The sequence below is a fragment of the Equus asinus genome, chromosome 16 (assembly GCF_041296235.1).
Source record: "Equus asinus isolate D_3611 breed Donkey chromosome 16, EquAss-T2T_v2, whole genome shotgun sequence".
NCBI classification, from domain to species: Eukaryota; Metazoa; Chordata; class Mammalia; order Perissodactyla; family Equidae; genus Equus; species Equus asinus.
Window position 1 is genome coordinate 45,888,022 of NC_091805.1, and position 20,078 is coordinate 45,908,099.

A 20,078-nucleotide genomic window follows, 5' to 3' on the forward strand; every position below is an offset into this window, starting at 1 on the left:
CTCTGCCAATGTCTTCCTTGGACTTGCAGGGATAAATATGCAGACTTTGAGAAATTGTCTTCTGAGTAAATTTACTCTAATTTTGTGGGGTGAAGTTAATTTTTTATCTTGGTGCTCTTAAAGGTAGAATACACATCTAACAACATTTTGATTCTAAAAATAAAAGTATCCCATTTTGCCGCCTCAGAGTCCCCTCTGCTCACTCTTTCAGAATTTCATCATGGTTGAGAGGCTGGATCATATCAGGATGCCTCTTCAAGTATTATATTCCTTCATTACTTATGTTTAACTCGGCTATAGAAAGCTTTAAAACTTTATATCTGCCATGGAACATGCAACCAAGATGGTCAAGAAAATCATGAAGTATTCATATAAGCAACAGATATTATATTTCCTTTTCTTTTTCTTTTTCTTTTTTTTTTTTGAGGAAGATTAGCCCTGAGCTAACATCTGCTGCTAATCCTCCTCTTTTTGCTGAGGAAGACTGGGCCTGAGCTAACACCTGTGCCCATCTTCCTCTACTGTATACATACGATGCCTGCCACAGCGTGGCTTGCCAAGTGGTGCCATGTCCACACCTGGGATCTGAACTGGTGAACTGTGGGCTGCGGAAGCGGAGCATATGAACTTAACCGCTATGCCACCGGGCTGGCCCCTGTATTTTCAGTTCTATCTGTAAATGTTTGTGGCGTGTGACACATAGGAAATTCTGAAACCCAAAACCCCTATTTTGTGAGTAGGAAGAAGAGAAATTCTTAATACATGCTTTTGTTAACTGAGTTTTGTAGAACTGATCACTGAATCTGGCCCAAGAAGGATTCCTATACTTTTTTGCTTTAGGCCATTGACATTTGACCTAGTTGGCCGATGCTGTGCAGAGTTGAAGGGGAAAGTTGTGTTTGGTTACAAGCATTTTAGGTGATATGAAATTACTGCTTATTGTTGGTAATAACTGGGGGGAACGAACCCTTCTGAATCCAGATACCTGCCTCCGTGTTTGTTTCACTCACCTGCCTAATCTACGTTTCAGGGAAGCTGTACACCACTAATGGTAGCAACTCTCCACCCTCAAGTAGCCACCATCACACCGCAGTATGCGGTGCCCTTTACTCTGAGCTGCGCAGCCGGCCGGCCGGCGCTGGTTGAACAGACTGCCGCTGTACTGGTAATTCCCCTCACTTGATTGTGTTACTAACGGAGTTTCTTTGGTTTCTTTCTTTTTTTTTTCCTGTTTGTTTTTGTTCTGTTTTCTTCTGGTTTTCTCATTTTTTAAAAAAATTTTTAACTTAGTCTTCGCAGAGGGCATGGAAGCATGTGCCATTTTGTGGCTGTGTTCTTGCTACATCTTTAATGTCTCATTGTTTTCCTCCCCAACATTGCTGAAGCACTGTTTGACTCTGATGTTCATGTGGTTCTGTGAGGAGCCAGATCCCTTGATTCTTCTTTGCCAGCCTAGTGTGATAAAAGCTCTTGGTGTAGCCTCAGAAGAGCTTCAACACTGTTACCTGTTTTCTGCCCTATCTTATACTCTCTGATCCTTGAGATTGAAGGAGATGGCCTTTAGTTTGGCTCTGCTACAGGTACCTGGATGGCCAAAATTTGAACTCCTTGGCAAGTTAGCTTCCTTCTTTATTTGCTGTTTTAAACTTCTAAAACTTTTGTGCATGTAGAAATGTTAAAAGATGCTCTTAATTTATTGCTTTATGAGTTGATATTAACTTTCCTTCTCTGAACACATGAAGATAACTCTTTGGCCACTCATGATCAGTGGCACCTTATAGCTTCCATTTAAATATGTTCCCTTTAAAATTCTTTTAGATCGTATTTCATTTGTTGGTTGAAATTAAAGGTGAATTCCTTTCTAGGGGTTTATGGGGAAATTATTTTGCAAATAAGTCTTTATTAAAAGATGAAAAAAATGACTGAAAAACTTGATGCAAATACAATATCTTTGTTACTAAAAGTCATGGGGAAAAGTTACTAAATACAGTAGCAAATGTATGGGCCTTAGAGATAGGAAAAACAAGGAAACAGGACTTTGAGGTGTATTTCAGGATTTGTAACCTTAAGAGTGATTTTTGGATGTGTTTTGGCTTATTTGGGGGAGTTAGAATTGTTTATTGGACATCCACCATTTCATTATTTGCAATTTAAAATTAAACGTTTGAAAACCTAATTAATACTATTGAATCCTGATATTTCTACATCTTTCAAAGTAGCTTTGAATTTCTTTTGTTGTTTCTCAAGGACTCATGTGAGTGAAAACACTTCCAGAAACATACTTTGTTTGTTGAAATTTCTTTGGTTTTCACTTTAAAAGCCTTTGTTACCTCCAGATTAATTACATCATAAACATAGAACTTGAGTGGAAGGGAGTCAGATATATTTCCAATTTGATTGATCCAAGCCACTAGTTTTAACTTGCTCACCTATGGTTTTGAGGTTGGAAATGTTAGTTGACACTCTCCTTTGCTGCTTTTCTTAAGTTTGCACTAGCCATTTGCTAAGCTTTGCATATTTTTGTTCTTCCTCTGTCAAAACAGTTCGTCGCTTGGAACGCCAGATTTCTGCCTCACATTGGAATGTTATTTCTTGCTTTGTATTAAACTACATGCTTTGTCTTGTGCAGGTGTTGGCTTATGGAAAGACGCATGGTGTGACTTAACATACTTCTCTTATTTTTTGTTTAGTTTTGTTTTGTTTTAAATTCTGCTTATGGTAGCAGACATGTTTGCAGTTTCTCTGCTTTGAAGGCTTCTTGTTTGGAACCGGTATTTGTAACAAGTGGATCTGTTACTTGCAGAAATATTTTTAAAACAGTGTGTTGATGGCCTTGCAGTTTGAAATTCCAGAAACAGAACCATATGTAACCAAGCATTGTAGGTGATTGTACTGTAGAATTCAAGTTTAAAAAGAAAACTTTCAAATCTGTTCCCATTTTTTCAGAATTTCTGTGAGAAGTACAGAAAACATATTTGTTGCTGTCTATTGCAAGTGACATGGCTTGTTAAAAACTAGAAATGCTATATTTTCTTGTAGTGATTAATTTTTATGTTGAAGTATGTTTCTATAAATGATACATAAAATGATATATTTTAGGTAACTATTAAAAACAAAATCTGGTGCTCTCTGCATCTATTTCATAAATATTTTACTTATTGCCTTATTATTAAGTTCTATCATATGGCTATAAATGATGAAGTCAGCTTTCTCTTTCTGCCATAAGCTTGTTTGCCAAAGGATTTTGGCCTTTGGTCATCCACATCTGGCTCCATTTTCTAAGTACTACCCTTTTAAAAAAGAACAATTCTCTTCTTTGTTTTCTAGATGGAATTGACCTGATGTCTTATCTGATTGGCACTCAAATTTTAAAATTCCCATTTTTAATCTCAAGAGAGCTGTCTTAACTCTATCTAGGGATATTTTTAGAATCTTTGCAAAAATGATACTGGAGCATTTAACCAGAGCTTACCTGTGAACTTTCAGCCTCCTTGACTCTATAGTATAATAGAAACTCTTAACCATGGGGATCTTTTCTTTAATACCCTGGTGGTCAGGTTATGGAGGTAGCCAAGAGAAAGCAGCATGTTCTCTTTCTCTATTCATAAGACTTGTAACCTTGAGCCCCTCTGACTTTTCTTTTTTAATCTCTGCAAGTTAACAATCTACAAGCAACTTCTTTTAAGATATGAATTTTTCTTTCATCTGAAAAAAACAGGAGAAAAAACCAAGAATGAGTCAAGTCTGGATCTTTTTGTGTTTCCTTACAGCAGGCTTGGCCTGGAGGAACCCAGCAAATTCTCCTGCCTTCAACTTGGCAACAGTTGCCTGGGGTAGCTCTCCACAACTCTGTCCAGCCCACAGCAGTGATTCCAGAGGCCATGGGCAGTGGCCAGCAGCTCGCGGACTGGAGGCAAGTGGCCTATGCTCCTTTCTGGGAGATTTGTAAGGGCAGATCCCTTAGGGTAGGAGCAGTTGATGATTTGGGGAGACTGAGAAGAAAAGAAAGAAGGGAGAGATTTATCTCTGTGTGAAATCCTTTAAAAAAAGAACCCCTATCAGGCTAAGAGATGGAGTGATAAGGAAAGTTTGAATACAGGAAAACAGTAGATTCTAAGATCAAAAATCATTTACTTCAGATTTTTTTTTTTTTAAGATTTTATTTTTCCTTTTTCTTCTCAAAGCCCCACTGTACATAGTTGTATATTTTTAGTTGTGCGTCCTTCTAGTTGTGGCATGTGGGATGCTGCCTCAGTGTGGCTTGATGAGCGGTGCCATGTCTGCGCCCAGGATCTGAACCAGCGAAACCCTGGGCCACCAAAGTGGAGCGCGCAAACTTAACCACTCGGCCACGGGGTCAGCCCCTACTTCAGATTTAAAGAAAGTCTTATGCAATTAGAAACCATACAGTGAAAACCTCGTAATCCAGGTGCCTAGCCTTAAAAATAAAATGCAGCTCTATCTGGTTGTTTTAATTGCTTTTAATACCTATTTGGTCCTGATTTCCTAGTGTTTTAGGCATTTGTTCTCTATTTCTTCCTGTTGATACAGGAGTGCCCACTCTCATGGTAACCAGTACAGCACCATCATGCAGCAGCCATCCCTGCTGACTAACCATGTGACATTGGCCACTGCTCAGCCCCTGAATGTTGGTGTTGCCCATGTTGTCAGACAACAACAATCCAGTTCCCTCCCTTCAAAGAAGAATAAGCAGGCTGCTCCGGTTTCTTCCAAGTAAGTCTCTGTTAGAGCTGATAGTTAATACTGTGCCAGTTTGAGAGACGTGTTGCCTGGTATTTAGAGGGTGGTGGTATAGACACTTTTGGTGTGAAGCAGCAAGTAGCTGCCAAATTGAGGAGGAGCTAAAATTTTCTTTTTCACATGCATACAGGTGTGTCCTGGTTATGCTAAACCTTTCTCCCCTCTGCCGCTTTGAATCCAGGCCTTCTTTATGCTGATGCATTTATTTTTCTGCCCACTTTACAGAGTGAAATTAACTGTGGGGTAAAGGGCATACAAAAATAAAATTTGTGTTGTATTTTGGTGTTCTTGTCACTGGAAACTCTGGCCAGAGTTTATTTTTTATTGGAACTTTTATAGTCAAGTGTATTGGCTTAATGACTAGGTAAAAAGGAATCAAAGAGCAAATTGCAAAGAGTTTTGGGGAAAAGATGTATAGTTTTGGGAGCCAGGCACTGAACAGTCTTTCTTATGACCTTTCCTACAGGTCCTCTCTGGATGTTCTGCCTTCTCAAGTCTATTCTCTGGTTGGGAGCAGTCCCCTCCGTACTACATCTTCTTATAATTCTCTAGTCCCCGTCCAAGATCAGCATCAGCCAATCATCATTCCAGATACTCCCAGCCCTCCTGTGAGTGTCATCACTATCCGCAGTGACACTGATGAGGAAGAGGACAACAAATATAAGCCCAGTAGGTAAGACAGGTGAATAGCTCCCTGGGTTGGTGGTTCCTACCCTTTGGCTTAGACTGTTAGCTTCAGGCAAGTGGCCTAGTTTGGGCTATGAAAGGAACAACTAAAAACAGATGGCCTTGGATGAATGAGCCAGAACACTCAAGTTTTCTGTATCTTGAGCATTGACAAGTTTTTCTTAATATTATACATGTTCATTAGTTAAATCAGTCTTTTCAGATACATTAGATAGAAGGTATGTATTAAGTTGCCAAGCTACTCTGGCTTGGAATGCACATTACACAACAAACATGATCCCCTGCCTTTGAGCAACTTTAGATCTGAAAACAGATACCATAACAGAAGCGTATAAGCAACAGTTAATTGGGACGAGTCAGTAGATGTGAGATAATTTGAAATTTGTATAATTTTTTAATCTGGAAACACCTCTTCACTTTAGGTAGGGCTGCCTTCTGTTTCCCCTCAGCTATATGGTCCAAAAACTTCAGAATTTAGTACCAGATTATTTTCTCTTATCCCAGCACCTTAATCCAAGTCTTTAACTGGGCAGTTAACTAAGTAAGAGTAGATACATTTAAGAACTGCGATATATAGCTTTCTCTCAGTGTGAACATAGTCACTTGCCTTGATCTGTGTTGTATTCTTCACTGGGCTTTTGGTATTAGGCATATAGAAGAGGAATAACCCTACTTTTACCTGAGGAGGTAGGATTCACACATGAAAGTAATTTAGGAGACTTTACAAAGTCATACATGAATGAAGTTTTAAACTTGAAACAGTAAATTTAGAATGAAGTACTTCAAAAGGGCTATTTACACATGGTATTTACAATTACGAAGTAGTATTTACAAATAGTAAGTAGGCTTGAAACTAAGTTTTGAAAGTGGTCATTGAACTGATTTGGGGAAGAGAAAAAGTAAACTTTCCAGTGAGGAAAAGTAGCCTAGTAGTGGCAAAAATTATGTAACCAGCAGGATTGCTTTCACTGGAGCCAAGCACATTAAAAAAATAAGGAAAAACTGAAGTTAATAAGGTGGGGATCAGTTTGTGAAGGAACTCTTCAAAAAGAAACATGTGGTGAGAAGTTTGGTTAGATCTAATAAGGAATCGTGTATAATCCAGCAGGGTGATATGGAAAAAAAGTGGTGTTTGAAGAAAACTATTGAAATAACTGTGAATGGGAATGGCTAAGAGACAACATGGAGTAGGTGTTAGAGGTGTATCCTCTGGAGTCATTCTGTCCTGGATCTGAATTCTGTCTTCTTGTATGACCTTGGTCAAGTTTCTTAATCTCCCTATGCCTCAGTTTCCTCATCTGCAAAATGGAGATAATAGAAGTGTTGTGAAGATTCAATGAGATGTGTGTATAGTGTAAGAATAGTACCTGATGCATAATAACCACTCCAAAGTTTGCTGCTGCTATTATTGTTATTATGACAGTCATCAACATCATCATCATCATTGTTATCATGGGAGGACCAGAGACCATCAAAGAAACATTGCTAAAAGGGTAGTGAATTTTCATGTATTTTCTTTTCCTCAGCTCTGGCCTGAAGGCAAGGTCTAATGTCATCAGTTATGTCACTGTCAATGATTCTCCGGACTCTGACTCTTCCTTGAGCAGCCCGTATTCCACTGATACCCTGAGTGCACTCCGGGGGAATAGTGGACCCCTTCTGGAGGGGCCCGGCAGAGTCGTGGGAGATGGCACTGGCACCCGCACCATCATTGTGCCTCCACTGAAAACTCAGCTTGGTGACTGCACTGTAGCAACCCAGGCCTCAGGTAAGTATCTTCACAGCTAGAGTTGAATTCTCCTTTGATTCGTGTAGCCTTAAAATTTTGTTATAATCTATTTATGCCAATGGTAGAGACCAGTGGTATAGATTTTCTTAAAAATTACTCAATTCAGGACCGACCCCATGGCCAAGTGGTTAAGTTTGCACACTCTGCTTTGGTGGCCCAGGGTTTTGCCATTTCAAATCCTGGGTGTGGACATGACACCACTCATCAAGCCCTGCTGAGGTGGCATCCCACATGCCACAACTAGAAGGACCCACAACTAAAAAATACACAACTATGTACCTGGGGGGTTTTGGGAGAAAAAGGAAAAAAATAAAATCTTTAAAAATTACTCAATTCAGAAATCAGTTCCTTGTGATGTGAATTATTTTTGGCCATAGTTTATCCTTCTATGTTTATTTTGCTTGGATTAATATAAAAATAAATCTCTAGTCTCAGAAATATACTCACTGTTGATGGGAGAAGGTGAATAAGACACACGTTGTATGGCAGGGAGAATTAGCAGGTGATTTTTTTGCCACAGGTGATTCAAATTTGACAATCCAGGAGTGGACAGGAACTGGTAATATTAATAATGACTGCAAAACTGGGCCGGTCCAGTGGCATAGTGGTTAAGTTCACACACTCCGCTTTGGTGGCCCAGGGTTTGCAGGTTTGGATCCCAGGTGCAGACCTAGCACTGCTCTTCACACCGTGCTATGGCAGCATCCCACATAAAAAAAAAAAATTAGGGGAAGACTAGCACAGATGTTACCTCAGCGACAGTCTTCCTTACAAAAAAATTAAAAAGACTGCAAAAGTGTTTTGGAAAACAATATGTCCTTTAGATCTATTCTCACCCAGTGTCATAGCAGTGATGCTTTTTTGGATTTTATTATCAACCTAGTTATCTCCGTCTTTCTTGCTCTGTTCGTTGCTGGGCTTGGGCTCCCTGCTTCAGTTATTGGGTAATGCTAGCTGCAGTAACGAGCCCCATATTTCCCTCGCTTGACATAATAGAAGTTTACTTCTTATTCACATGACTTCCCAGTGCAAGTGTTCCTTGTGGGTAGGCCTGCAGTGAGTTAAGGATCAGAGCCTTGGAATCTTCGGCATCCAATCAGAAGGAGAAAGAAAGTTTGGAGGAGGCACATAGAGTTCTTAACCTCTTTAGCCCTGGAAACAGTGAAAAGAAATCACATGGCCCCACCTAGCTGCAAGGGGGCCCGGGAGATGTAGTCCTTGTCTAAGCAGCTGTTTTCCAGTGGCAACTCCATACATCAAAGGAGGGGAGCGTGAATTTTTGGTGTCAGTATAGCCATCTCTGCCATACTTGTCTAAATTAGTGCTTTACCATGAATTATGTTACTGCCAGAGACGTAAACAGGGTTCTCATTTGAGGATATTGTGTTCAGCTTCAATGAGGTTCTCCTCCTCAGAAGTAGGCAACTGTCACATTGCAGACAAGGCAAAACTTCCTGATATCAGGCTACTAAACAACGTTATTAGGAACTCTGTCCACTGTTGGGTCCAAAGACTATAAGCTACTCTGCAAGTCTCTGAATAAATGCTCCGGTTTTCCTAGTGGGAATACAGAAGGAAGCGAAATTTTGAAAATTGATCTTATGTTCAACTGCCTTGCAGTTTCTTAGAATTTGAAAACAGTGAGTGCCCAGCAAGATATAATCTTGCCTTCCTTTAAACCCTTTTGACACTTAAATGTTCTAAGAATTGCCAGTGTCTTACTCAGCTTCACACTGTCATTTTTATACTTGTTTAATCACTTCCTACATAAAATTCCAGGCTCCTTGGTGATAGGAACTGTGTCTTAACTCATGTTTGTATTTCCAGTAGTACCTTGCACGTTGCAGGAGATTAGATAATATTTATTGAAGTGAACATTTTAAAGATCCTTTATGGAGCTTTGTGGCAAGACAGAAAAGAAATGGATAATACAGTTTTTGTGACTGTAACTTCTGGTGTAAATGTAATTGAGGAAATAAGATACACGTAAAACCTTAACTCTTGCAAACCTCATGCAATTGGATTGATTAATATGATGCCATCTGAGGTTTAGCTCAGTGATACTGAGCAGATGTCTACTCATAGCTTACTAAGGCCTGACCCTTTTTTAGGTCTCCTGAGCAGTAAGACCAAGCCAGTGGCCTCAGTGAGTGGGCAGTCATCTGGATGTTGTATCACCCCCACAGGGTATCGAGCTCAACGTGGGGGGACCAGCGCAGCACAGCCACTCAACCTTAGCCAGGTAAGCGCAAGGGGCTGCTGCCTTCTGTTTGGGCCCTCCCTTCTTATTACTCTCTGGAGAACCCTGCTTCTGGCTAGACTGCTGAATAAAGCCAGATGAAGCCCCTTTTGTGTCAAACAATTTGGTGTTCTGTGGCCTGTGTCATATCTGCATGTGCTGTGTTTTTTCACTCTCTGTGGAAGTGTTCAGTGTACATTTTGGATTTTCCATCAGACCTCCCCAGTCTATCTTGGAAGATTAGAGAAATGTCTGGAATTCAGAAAGAACTTAAGATGCTTTAGTCCATGCCTGGTTCTGCCCCACCACATGCTTTGAGACGAGATTCTCTTCCTTTATCTCCTAGGTCATAAACTAGCCTCACACTATTTATTTGAGGCAAGAGACAGTGAAAAGCTTTCTGGCCTCTTAATCAACTGGTTGTAGTCCTGCCTGTTGGTTGAGTCTGGGATTTGGGGATTTTTCCCTCCATCTGATCCACTGATGAGATTGGGAAGATCACTATTCTGTTTGTGTTCACTCTTTCCTCAGCTAAAATTTTGATGCTTGTGTGATGTCTACCAGTAGTGTAAATATGAATGTGTAACTGTGTGTGTGTGTGTTTGTGTTTGTGTTTGTGTGAGAGAGAGAAGCACGTTCAAGTGCCAATGTAAGTTCGAGTTAGTGCATGTGTTTTAGGCTCCACATTGCAAGAGGGACATGAAGAACTTAGAGGAGAACAAAAGAAAACACTGGCAAGAAAGAAAGGTTAGAAAAAATTCAAATTCACTGACGCCAGAATAGGGTGAGTTTGGTTAACAGTTACTAACTTGCAGGAGTGGGTAACCCTATGAACTCTTGATTTCCCCCTTTCCTCTGTCGAACTGCTGCTATCTGGGCTGGGTTAGGATCTATTCTGCCAAGAGGCAGAGGGATGGATGGCTGACTTCTGACAACATTGCCAACCTGGGAGATTCTCTGCTGTGGCAGCCTAGAAGCAGTGCAAGTTAGAACCTCAACTCTCAACTTGGCCTGTGGTGTCCTGAACCAGAGTGATCTCAAGATTCCTCACTCCTTTCTTCCTCCTTCTAGAACCAGCAGTCTTCGTCAGCTCCAACCTCGCAGGAGAGAAGCAGCAACCCTGCCCCCCGCAGGCAGCAGGCGTTTGTGGCCCCACTCTCCCAAGCCCCCTACGCCTTCCAGCATGGCAGCCCACTGCACTCGACGGGGCACCCACACCTGGCCCCAGCCCCTGCTCACCTGCCAAGCCAGCCTCACCTGTATACGTATGCTGCCCCCACCTCTGCTGCTGCATTGGGCTCTACCAGCTCCATTGCTCATCTCTTCTCCCCCCAGGGCTCCTCAAGGCATGCTGCAGCCTATACCACCCACCCTAGCACTCTGGTGCACCAGGTCCCTGTCAGTGTCGGGCCCAGCCTTCTCACTTCTGCCAGTGTGGCCCCTGCTCAGTACCAACACCAGTTTGCCACCCAGTCCTACATTGGGTCTTCCCGAGGCTCAGCAATTTACACTGGATACCCACTTAGTCCTACCAAGATCAGCCAGTATTCCTACTTGTAGTGGGTGACCATGAGGGAGGAGGGGTCATGGCTGCCTGTTCCTGGCCCTGAGTTCTTAATAATGGGCAAGGATAAGCTCCTCCTTTACTCTGTCTTGAAACTCCTTAGCCAGCAACTTGTTCTGCAGGGGCCCACTGAAGCAGAAGGTTTTTCTCTGGGGAACCTGTCTCAGTGTTGACTGCATTATTGTAGTCTCCCAAAGTCTGCCCTATTTTTTAATTCTTTATTTTTGTGACAGCATTTTTGGTATTTGGAAGAGTTCAGATGCCCATCTTCTTCAGTTACCAAGGACGAGAGATCATTCTGAAGTTACCCTTTGAAAAATATTTTCTCTCTCTGACGTGATTTCTATAAATGCTTTTAAAAACAAGTGAAGCCCCTCTTTATTTAAGTTTGTTTTATTGTAATTGCTGGTCAAAGGGAAAATGCTGATAGAAGGACTTGAAATCTGGAAACAAGTAAAAAAAGAAAAATTACTACTTTTTGCTTGTTTAAAAACCAAGACTTAATTGCCTATTTTAAGAGCATTTTACACAAGTCTGTATTTTGCCATCAGGCATTTCTCCTTAAAATTTTACTTTTGTTTATGGGACGTTTAAACTTACAGCGTGTTAGTTTTGTTTTCATGTTGCATTATACTCAATGGACGATTGTTATTTTGCAAAACTGGTTACATACTACCCTGTTACTATTGGGATCTCTCAGTTGCTCCTGTGTTTATTGTAAAGTAATGGTAGGAAGCAGCTCACCGTTTGTTGATAACTTAGTGTGGGAGAATCTGTACCTACCGTGACAGCACCAGGTATTCTCTTCAGTGAAGCACCGTGCGTTCTTTTTAAATTATTTTTAAAAAGTCCTTCTCTCTCTGGTTCAGCTTAAATTTTATTATTGGAAAAGCCGTGAAGGAAGTTATTATTCTTTGGTGGTGGTGGTTTTATTATATGCAAAATCTCCTTGTATTATGCGATACTGGCGTTGATAAGCTATGCCTAAAGGTTGTTGGCATTGATGAGCTTTGCCTGAAGATTAGTATGAATTTTCAATAATACACCTCTCTCTCTTTGCCTCATCTCTCCCTTCTGTTCTATGTGATTTATTTGGGGAGAAAGCTAAAGAATCTGAATCCAGATAAGAACGTTGTGTATAGCTTTTATACTTTAAAGTAGCTTCCTTTGTATGCCAGCAGCAAACTGAATGCTCTCTTATTAAGACTTATACAATAAGTGCATGTAGGAATTGCAAAAAATATTTTAAAAATTTATTACTGAATTTAAAAATATTTTAGAAGTTTTGTAATGGTGGTGTTTTAATATTTTGCATAATTAAATATGTACATATTGATTAGAAAAATATAACAAGCAACTTTTCCTGCTAACCTAACATGTTATTTGTAATCAAATGTGTAGTGATTACACTTGAATTGTGTATTTAGTGTGTATGTGATCCTCCAGTGTTACCCCGGAGATGGAATTGATGTCTCCATTGTATTTAAACCAAAATGAACTGATACTTGTTGGAATGTATGTGAACTAATTGCAATTATATTAGAGCATATTACTGTAGTGCTGAATGAGCAGGGGCATTGCCTGCAAGGAGAGGAGACCCTTCGAATTGTTTTGCACAGGTGTGTCTGGTGAGGAGTTGTTCAGTGTGTGTCTCTTCCTTCCCTTTCTCCTCCTTCCCTTATTGTAGTGCCTTATATGATAATATAGTTGGTTAATAGAGTTTACAGTGAGCTTGCCTTAGGATGGACCAGCAAGCCCCCGGGGACCCTAAACTGTTCACTGGGATTTATCAGAACAGGATTAGTAGCTGTGTTGTGTAAATGTATTGTTTTCAGTTTTCCTGCCGACATTGAAAAATAAAAACAGCAGCTTTTCTCCTTTACCATCACTTCTACCCCTTTCCACTTTGGAATCTCAGCTGACTTCTCACAGAAGCATTTTCCCCATGTGGCTCTCTCACTGTATGTTGCTACCTTGCTTCTGTGAGAATTCAGGAAGCCGGTGAGAGGAGTCAAGCCAATATTAAATATGCATTTTTTTTTCCTTCTTTTAAGGTATGTGCAATCACTTTTAGAATGAGATTTTTTTTTTCCTTTCCCATGTGGCAGTCCTTCCTGCAAATAGTTGACATTCCTAGTAAAATATTTGCTCGTTGAAGAAAACATGTAACAGATGTATTTATACCAAAGAGCCTGTTGTATTACTTGCCGTGTCCCCATACTATGAGGAGGAGTTTTGTGATGCCGCTGGTGACAGGGAACTAACTCACAGAAAGGTTTCTCAGCCAGTGAAGAATATTGAGAAGGAACCAAAGCCTGTTGAGTCATTGGGCTTTTGAGGTTTCTTTTTAACAACTTGTATATTCTTGGGGCCCTTCAAACTGTGAAATTGTCCTTGTACTCTCAGCTCCTGCATGGATCTGGGTCAAGTAGAGGGTACTGGGGATGGGGATGTTCCTGCCCATAAAAAGATTTTGGAGAGGAAAGTTAACCCTAAGATACAGATGTGTTCCATCTGAATTGAAAATTACATATTTGAGAGAGAAGTCTAGGACTGGTTCTTTGTAGAGATGGTGTCAAGGAGGTGCAGGATGGAGATGGGAGATTTCTGGAGCCTGGTCAGCAAGCTCTGTACCAGGTTGAACACCGAGGAGCTGTTAAGGTATTTGGAGTTTCTTCATTGTAAGGAGTAAGGGCTTCCAAGATGGGGCAGATGGTCAGTACAGCCTACCAGGAACATGTCGCTGTTTTCCGTGTATTTTTCTTTATCATTATATTGAGTTGTGTTTTCAGCACTATGTTGGTCAAGATACCCAAGCAGTTTGTATAGTTTCTGTCACTAGTGTTATACAGTTTTCTGGTCAGTGTGTGTGATCATCGTGTCTCCTTTTTTGCCAAGCACATTCTGATTTTCTTGCTCAAAGGCAGACCTAGTTTCTAATGGAAACATTTTTTGTTCCTTATCCTTCCTCTACAAGGGATAAGATTTGTTGTTTTTGTAAGAAATGAGATGCAGGAAAAAAAACCCACTCCACTCCTGCTCTCCTCCCCCAGTCCAATTAGTAGATACCGTTTAAGATAAGAGTCTTAACTTCTCGGGGAAAAGACAATACCAAGAGCTTGTATTGTTACCTTAATCACCTTACTAGCAGTGTGTGGCTTTAAGAATTTTAGAGATTTACAGTCTTAGTCTACAAATTGGCATTTCACATTTACGAAGCTAAAAATCCACCTGTGTCTACTGAATGTGTGTGTGCTCAGTGTGGCTCTAGATTCTGTCCCTGGGGCTTAGCATTGCCAGCCCTGACAGGATGGGGGAAGCCCCGTGAATTTAGTGAGCAGCTGGCCTGGGTCATCGTGCCTTGACCTCAGACCGGCTTAAAGCTTTTTAAGTCCTCTCAGAACTTGCATTTCCAGCTTCTCCCCTTCAGAATGAGAGAGAAAGTGGGGAAGGGTTAAGTCTAGCCACTCTAGGCTCATCAGAACACTTGACCCCTCCAGAGTTTTTAATAGCTCCCAGGAGGTGAATCTACTGTCAGTGCTCAGCTAAAATACCAGCCCCAAGAATGAGAACTCCATTTCAAACAGTTCTGGCCATCCATCAACCTCCACTAGAGGGGCTAAGTTTGACTGCTCTTAGCCAGGCAAGCACAGTAATGTGTGTTTTATTCAGCATTATTATGCAAAACCCCACTGGTTAGGATGGTTTGTTTTAGGATAGGAAATGAAATTGCCTCTTGGTGACAGGAATGGCCCAAGCCTGCTTCCTATTTTGATTTTTTTTTTTTAACTGATGGATGGTGCAGCATGTCTACATGGTTGTTTGTTGCTAAACTTTATATAATGTGTGGTTTTGATTCAGCTTGAAGAATAATCTCACTACATGTAGCAGTACATTATATGTACATTATATGTAATGTTAGTATTTCTGCTTTGAATCCTTGATATTGCAATGGAATTCCAACTTTACTAAATGTATTTGATATGCTAGTTATTGTGTGCGATTTAAACTTCTTTTGCTTTCTCCCTTTTCTGGTTGTGCGCTTCCTTTTACAACAAGCCTCTAGAAACAGTTTCTGAGAATTACTGAGCTATGTTTGTAATGCAGATGTACTTAGGGAGTATGTAAAATAATCATTTTAACAAAAGAAATAGATATTTAAAATTTAATACTAACTACGGGAAAAGGGTCCATTGTGTAAAACATAGTTTATCTTTGGATTCAATGTTTGTCTTTGGTTTTACAAAGTAGCTTGTATTTTCAGTATTTTCTACATAATATGGTAAAATGTAGAGCAATTGCAATGCATCAATAAAATGGGTAAATTTTCTGATTCATGTGGCTGTTTTTGACTTCTGTTTTAGGGGTACAAAGGGGATCAACAAATGGCATCTTTGGAGTGTTTAAATGCATTGCATCTGCACATCAGTAGAGTATTAGAGACAAATTCATTCTTCACACAAACCTCCACAACAGAAATGAATAGGGGTTGGTAGGGAGCACTTCCCAAGAATGGAGTGTCCAGCCCTCTAACTTAACATCACCTGGATCTGGCCCTTTGAAAGAGGCAGAAACTTCTGACACACCCTAATTAAATTTTATTTTTACTACCTTCCACCAAACATCTAAAGTAGCAGAATGAAAATAATCACCAGAAGAAGATGCTATTATTCCTTCCTTTCAAGCTGCACCATTAGAAGCATAGTCCTTTTTAGAGAAGGAGCACTTCTGATCAGATTTCTCTTGATTCTAAAGTGAAGAAAATTTCTCCTGATAAAGAATTAGAGATTTATCTAGATTAATCACTGCAGGTCTCTGAATAAATGCTGTATTTGTTTGACTTCTTTTGACACATGTGTTTAAAGCCAAGTCTACCCTACACTGGCCACTAATTCCTTTTGAGTTCCTACCGTCATAGTTGGTATACAGAAATGAGAAACATTTAGAAACACCTTTTTAGACCATAACCAAGAGAAATTATCAGTAGTCTATTCTCTCCCATTAGTAGGGGAGTCAGAATACATTTATTGATTTAGACTGTAACATGTATATTTTTCAGATTTTTTGCCTAAAGAAATGAATGTAAAATTAGTGTGAACTTGCTGAACACTCCTCAGTTTTGATAAGAGAATACATCTAGAAGCTTTCAGACAGAGGAACGCTATATAGAGAGGCTCTGCTGTCAATCTCACTGCCAAGTAATCAAGAGTTTACTAACTTCTCAATAACCTGGTTTTGTTTTTTTGTTTTTAATTGTTTTTGTCTCAGTTATATTTTCTTCCTTAGGCTAAATCAGAGAGAAATTGGGATAGCCCCTTACGTAATTGGGTAGTCTATGGGGAAATCTGGGTTTTAATGATGAAAACCTCTGTAAATTCAATCTGGCTTGCTTTGTGGAGAATTTTCCACATAAGGTGAATGAAAGCCTTGGTTTCCTTTATTAATCCTGAGATGACACCAGGTGCTTAGCACAAGATGGCGCCAGTGAGCTAGAAAGGAAAGGAGTACAGACTTGACCAATGTTGCCTTTTTTCTCTACCTCTTCCCCTCAAATCTCATCTTCCCTTCTTCCAGCTTCCACTGAAATAGGGGGAAAAAATCCACACTATTGTTACTGGGAAAGGGAAGGATTAGTGAAGGGTATTTCTTAAGAAGTCAGCACTGGAAGCATTCTAACACATGGGAATAGAGTTTGCTCTGGGGCCTCTGCCTCCGGCAGTTAGCCCCTTTTCCTGAGTGACTGCCCAGAAGGCCTCTGCCCTAGGGTTTCCATCTACTTTCCTCTCCTGGGGAGCCTACAGTCTAGGCGGGAGGTGGTTAAGGCTTCTGGCTGCTCTGCAATAGGGCCATCTGTGTTTGATCAGTCCGGGCGGAAAGGAGCGGGTGGGGGCTGTACAGAGACTGAAAGCATTCCAGAGTAGTGAGAGAGACCCGGAGATCCAGAAAGAGAGAAGGCACCGCCCCCACCCCGCCTCCAAAGCTAACTCGCGGGCTTGAGTGGAAGAGGCCAACTGCACACTACTGCACACTCGTTCTTCTCTGTCCCCACTCTCCCGCTGCCATGGGGCCCTGCACTCCTCTCCTCATCTTGTTCGTTTTGTGGTGGTCAGTACCCCTTCAAGGACAGCAGCACCACCTTGTGGAGTACATGGAACGACGACTAGCTGCCTTAGAGGTGAGCAACTCCTGTTCTCTTCTAGCCCAGCCTGGAAGGATTCCACATATGTGGATTCACCTAGTTTGTCAGGATCTAGGGATGACAAGATAGGGCTCTGTAAGAATCTACAGAAAACTGCATCTTTAATAAGAGGATCCTTAAAATTGCAAGCCCTCCTCTTTTCTTACATGCTTAGAGCAATTCTAAAGCAAACAGACCTTGTATTTTACCCCTGGGATTAGATAGGAAAAGGGGACAGAGTGGAAATGAGAGCTAAGATTGTGGAGATGTATCTTAGGACAAGATGATAATTCTGTTAATGTTGGGAGTTCCCAGAGAATCTGAAACTTTCTGCCTTTTTAACAGTTTAAAGTCTGTAGCATGTTAACTCCCAAAAGGAAAACTGTATAATGGAGCAGAGACCCCTTCCCTCTCTCATACACTGTTAGACTGCCCTAGAGGCTCAGATGACTCGGTGGCACTGCTCACAGAGAACACAGGCTGGAGGACAGGAAGTGGGGGTAGGGACTTAGGTGAATCTGAGCTGGGCTCTTTGCGCATTTAGCATCTCTGAACATCTGGTTTCCTTTCTGTGGGGATTGAAGGGGATGTTGATGCCTGGCTGCGTTTGTGCTTTTTCCCATTCCTGACTCCCTGGTTGGGCCTCTCCCTGCCTGGGATTTGTAACCCTGCAGCCCTCCCTCCCGCTCCCCCATCCCTTCAGGAAAGGCTGGCCCAGTGCCAGGACCAGAGCAGTCGACATGCTGCTGAGCTGCGGGACTTCAAGAACAAGATGCTGCCGCTGCTGGAGGTGGCTGAAAAGGAGCGGGAGGCTCTTAGAACTGAGGCTGACACCATCTCGGGGAGAGTGGACCGTCTGGAGCGGGAAGTGGACTACCTGGAGACCCAGAACCCAGCTCTACCCTGTGTAGAGGTTGAGGAGAAGGTGAGCGGAGGCCCTGGGACCAAAGGCAAGGGCAGAAGAAATGAGAAGTATGATATGATGACAGGTAAGCAGTCTGAGAGCAGACCCCTAACACTCTCAGAACCAGTATTCTTCCTTGGTTTGTTCCCTTTTTCTCCTTGTCCCAGTCCACCTTGGCTCTATCCTCTATCTTCTGGGATCTATTTTAGGGAAAGCTCTGTAATGACTGGTCCATTAAGGAAAGTTTCTGGGGACCCAGGCCTCTGTGATACCCTTTTCCCCAATCTTCCATAAGAGTGGAGGCATCCACTGTCCCAATGTTCTCCAAATGCCCCACCCAGGGGGGGTCCTGCGATGGGCATCTAACTCTTGCCTATATTTCTTTGTCCTGTGCTTTTCTCCTTCCCCACCAGACTGTGGCTACACAATCTCTCAGGTGAGATCAATGAAGATCCTGAAGCGGTTCGGTGGCCCAGCTGGTCTATGGACCAAGGATCCAATGGGGCCAACAGAGAAGATCTACGTGTTAGATGGGACACAGAATGACACAGCCTTTGTCTTCCCAAGGCTGCGTGACTTCACCCTTGCCATGGCTGCCCGGAAAGCTTCCCGAGTCCGGGTGCCTTTCCCCTGGGTGGGCACAGGGCAGCTGGTATATGGTGGCTTTCTTTATTATGCCCGGAGGCCTCCTGGAGGACCTGGAGGGGGTGGTGAGTTGGAGAACACCTTGCAGCTCATCAAATTCCACCTGGCAAACCGAACGGTGGTGGACAGTTCAGTGTTCCCAGCAGAGGGTTTGATTCCCCCATACGGGCTGACAGCAGACACGTACATTGACCTGGCAGCTGATGAGGAGGGCCTTTGGGCTATCTATGCCACCCGGGAGGATGACAGGCACTTGTGTCTGGCCAAGTTAGACCCTCAGACACTGGACACAGAACAACAGTGGGACACACCATGTCCCAGAGAGAATGCTGAGGCTGCGTTTGTCATCTGTGGGACACTATACGTCGTCTATAACACCCGCCCTGCCAGTCGGGCCCGCATCCAGTGCTCCTTTGATGCCAGTGGCACCCTGACGCCTGAAAGAGCAGCACTCCCTTATTTTCCACGCCGATATGGTGCCCATTCCAGCCTCCGCTATAACCCCCGAGAGCGCCAGCTCTATGCCTGGGATGATGGCTACCAGATTGTCTATAAGCTGGAGATGAGGAAGAAAGAGGAAGAAATTTGAAGAGCTAGCCTTGGTTTTTGTATCTCTTTCACCTCCATACATTTATATCCTCACTAAATTTCCTGCTCCTCATCCAAATGTGAGCAAATTGTGGTTCAAATCCTGTATTTTTAGCCAACGGAAGCCAAATTCTCATAGTCCCTTCATTTCATATGGAATTCCAGATCTTGAGTAATCCTTTTAGAGCCAAAAGAAAGAAAACTCTGAACGTTCACTCTTTCTCTCCTGTCCTGTGTCAACACATTGCAGGCCAAAGACGACCCAGACCCAGAGCTCTGACCCCCCTATGGGGGCAACCCCAGCGAACAGGCAACAGAATATTTCTTGCCCAGCTGAGTCGGAGAGAGAGAGGACTGGGAGAAAGAGACTTTCAATTCTGCCCTCTCTCCTTCTCCCTTCAGTACTCTCAAGAATGGGACTATCCCCACATCATTTTGTATTGCAACATTTTGCATTAAAAGGAAAATCCACTGCTCCTCGCCTGTGTTTGTTTGGGGTAGTCCTCAGATCAAATTTCTCCCCGTGACCCTCCGTTTTCTTCCTCTATCCGATCCCCACTCCTTAGGCCACATTAGGGACTTGGCTGGGCTCTCTTTGCTGAGGGAGAGGGGACTTGTTTAGTTACAGATTTTACTGTGAGGCTCCTGGTGAGACGACAGAATCCCGCCAATTTAGGAGGCTGGGCGAAAGACCTCGTCCACACCCACGTCATCCGCAGCAGC

The 20,078-nt window shown here is 42.2% G+C and overlaps 2 protein-coding genes across 10 annotated transcripts in view; both read left to right on the forward strand.

The window, feature by feature from the left end:
• Positions 1-15,373, forward strand: part of HIPK1 (homeodomain interacting protein kinase 1) — a 49,164-nt gene extending 33,791 nt beyond the window's left edge. For 2 of the 8 annotated variants that reach the window (XM_044749115.2, XM_070487077.1), the window contains exons 10-17: positions 1,031-1,165; positions 3,771-3,913; positions 4,552-4,734; positions 5,228-5,434; positions 6,975-7,216; positions 9,349-9,479; positions 10,155-10,223; positions 10,548-15,373. In XM_044749115.2, the coding sequence (XP_044605050.2) occupies positions 1,031-1,165; positions 3,771-3,913; positions 4,552-4,734; positions 5,228-5,434; positions 6,975-7,216; positions 9,349-9,479; positions 10,155-10,223; positions 10,548-11,036 (1,599 nt within the window). In that variant the 3' untranslated portion in view covers positions 11,037-15,373. Of the gene's footprint in view, positions 1-1,030; positions 1,166-3,770; positions 3,914-4,551; positions 4,735-5,227; positions 5,435-6,974; positions 7,217-9,348; positions 9,480-10,154; positions 10,261-10,547 lie in introns of all 8 variants that reach the window. The other 6 variants (XM_044749120.2, XM_044749117.2, XM_070487078.1 and 3 more) reach the window with 6 other exon arrangements.
• A 1,561-nt stretch (positions 15,374-16,934) lies between these two features.
• Positions 16,935-19,832, forward strand: OLFML3 (olfactomedin like 3). 2 transcript variants are annotated; one of them, XM_014837182.3, is made up of 3 exons: positions 16,935-17,215; positions 17,922-18,207; positions 18,536-19,832. In XM_014837182.3, the coding sequence occupies exons 1-3, from the start codon at positions 17,102-17,104 to the stop codon at positions 19,354-19,356; spliced, it is 1,221 nt and encodes a 406-aa protein (XP_014692668.1). In that variant the 5' UTR covers positions 16,935-17,101; the 3' UTR covers positions 19,357-19,832. The 2 variants fall into 2 exon arrangements, with proteins under 2 accessions (XP_014692668.1, XP_044605072.1); XM_044749137.2 differs by lacking the exon at positions 16,935-17,215 and adding an exon at positions 17,650-17,718 and having other exon boundaries at positions 18,536-19,414.
• The last annotated feature ends 246 nt before the right edge of the window (positions 19,833-20,078 follow it).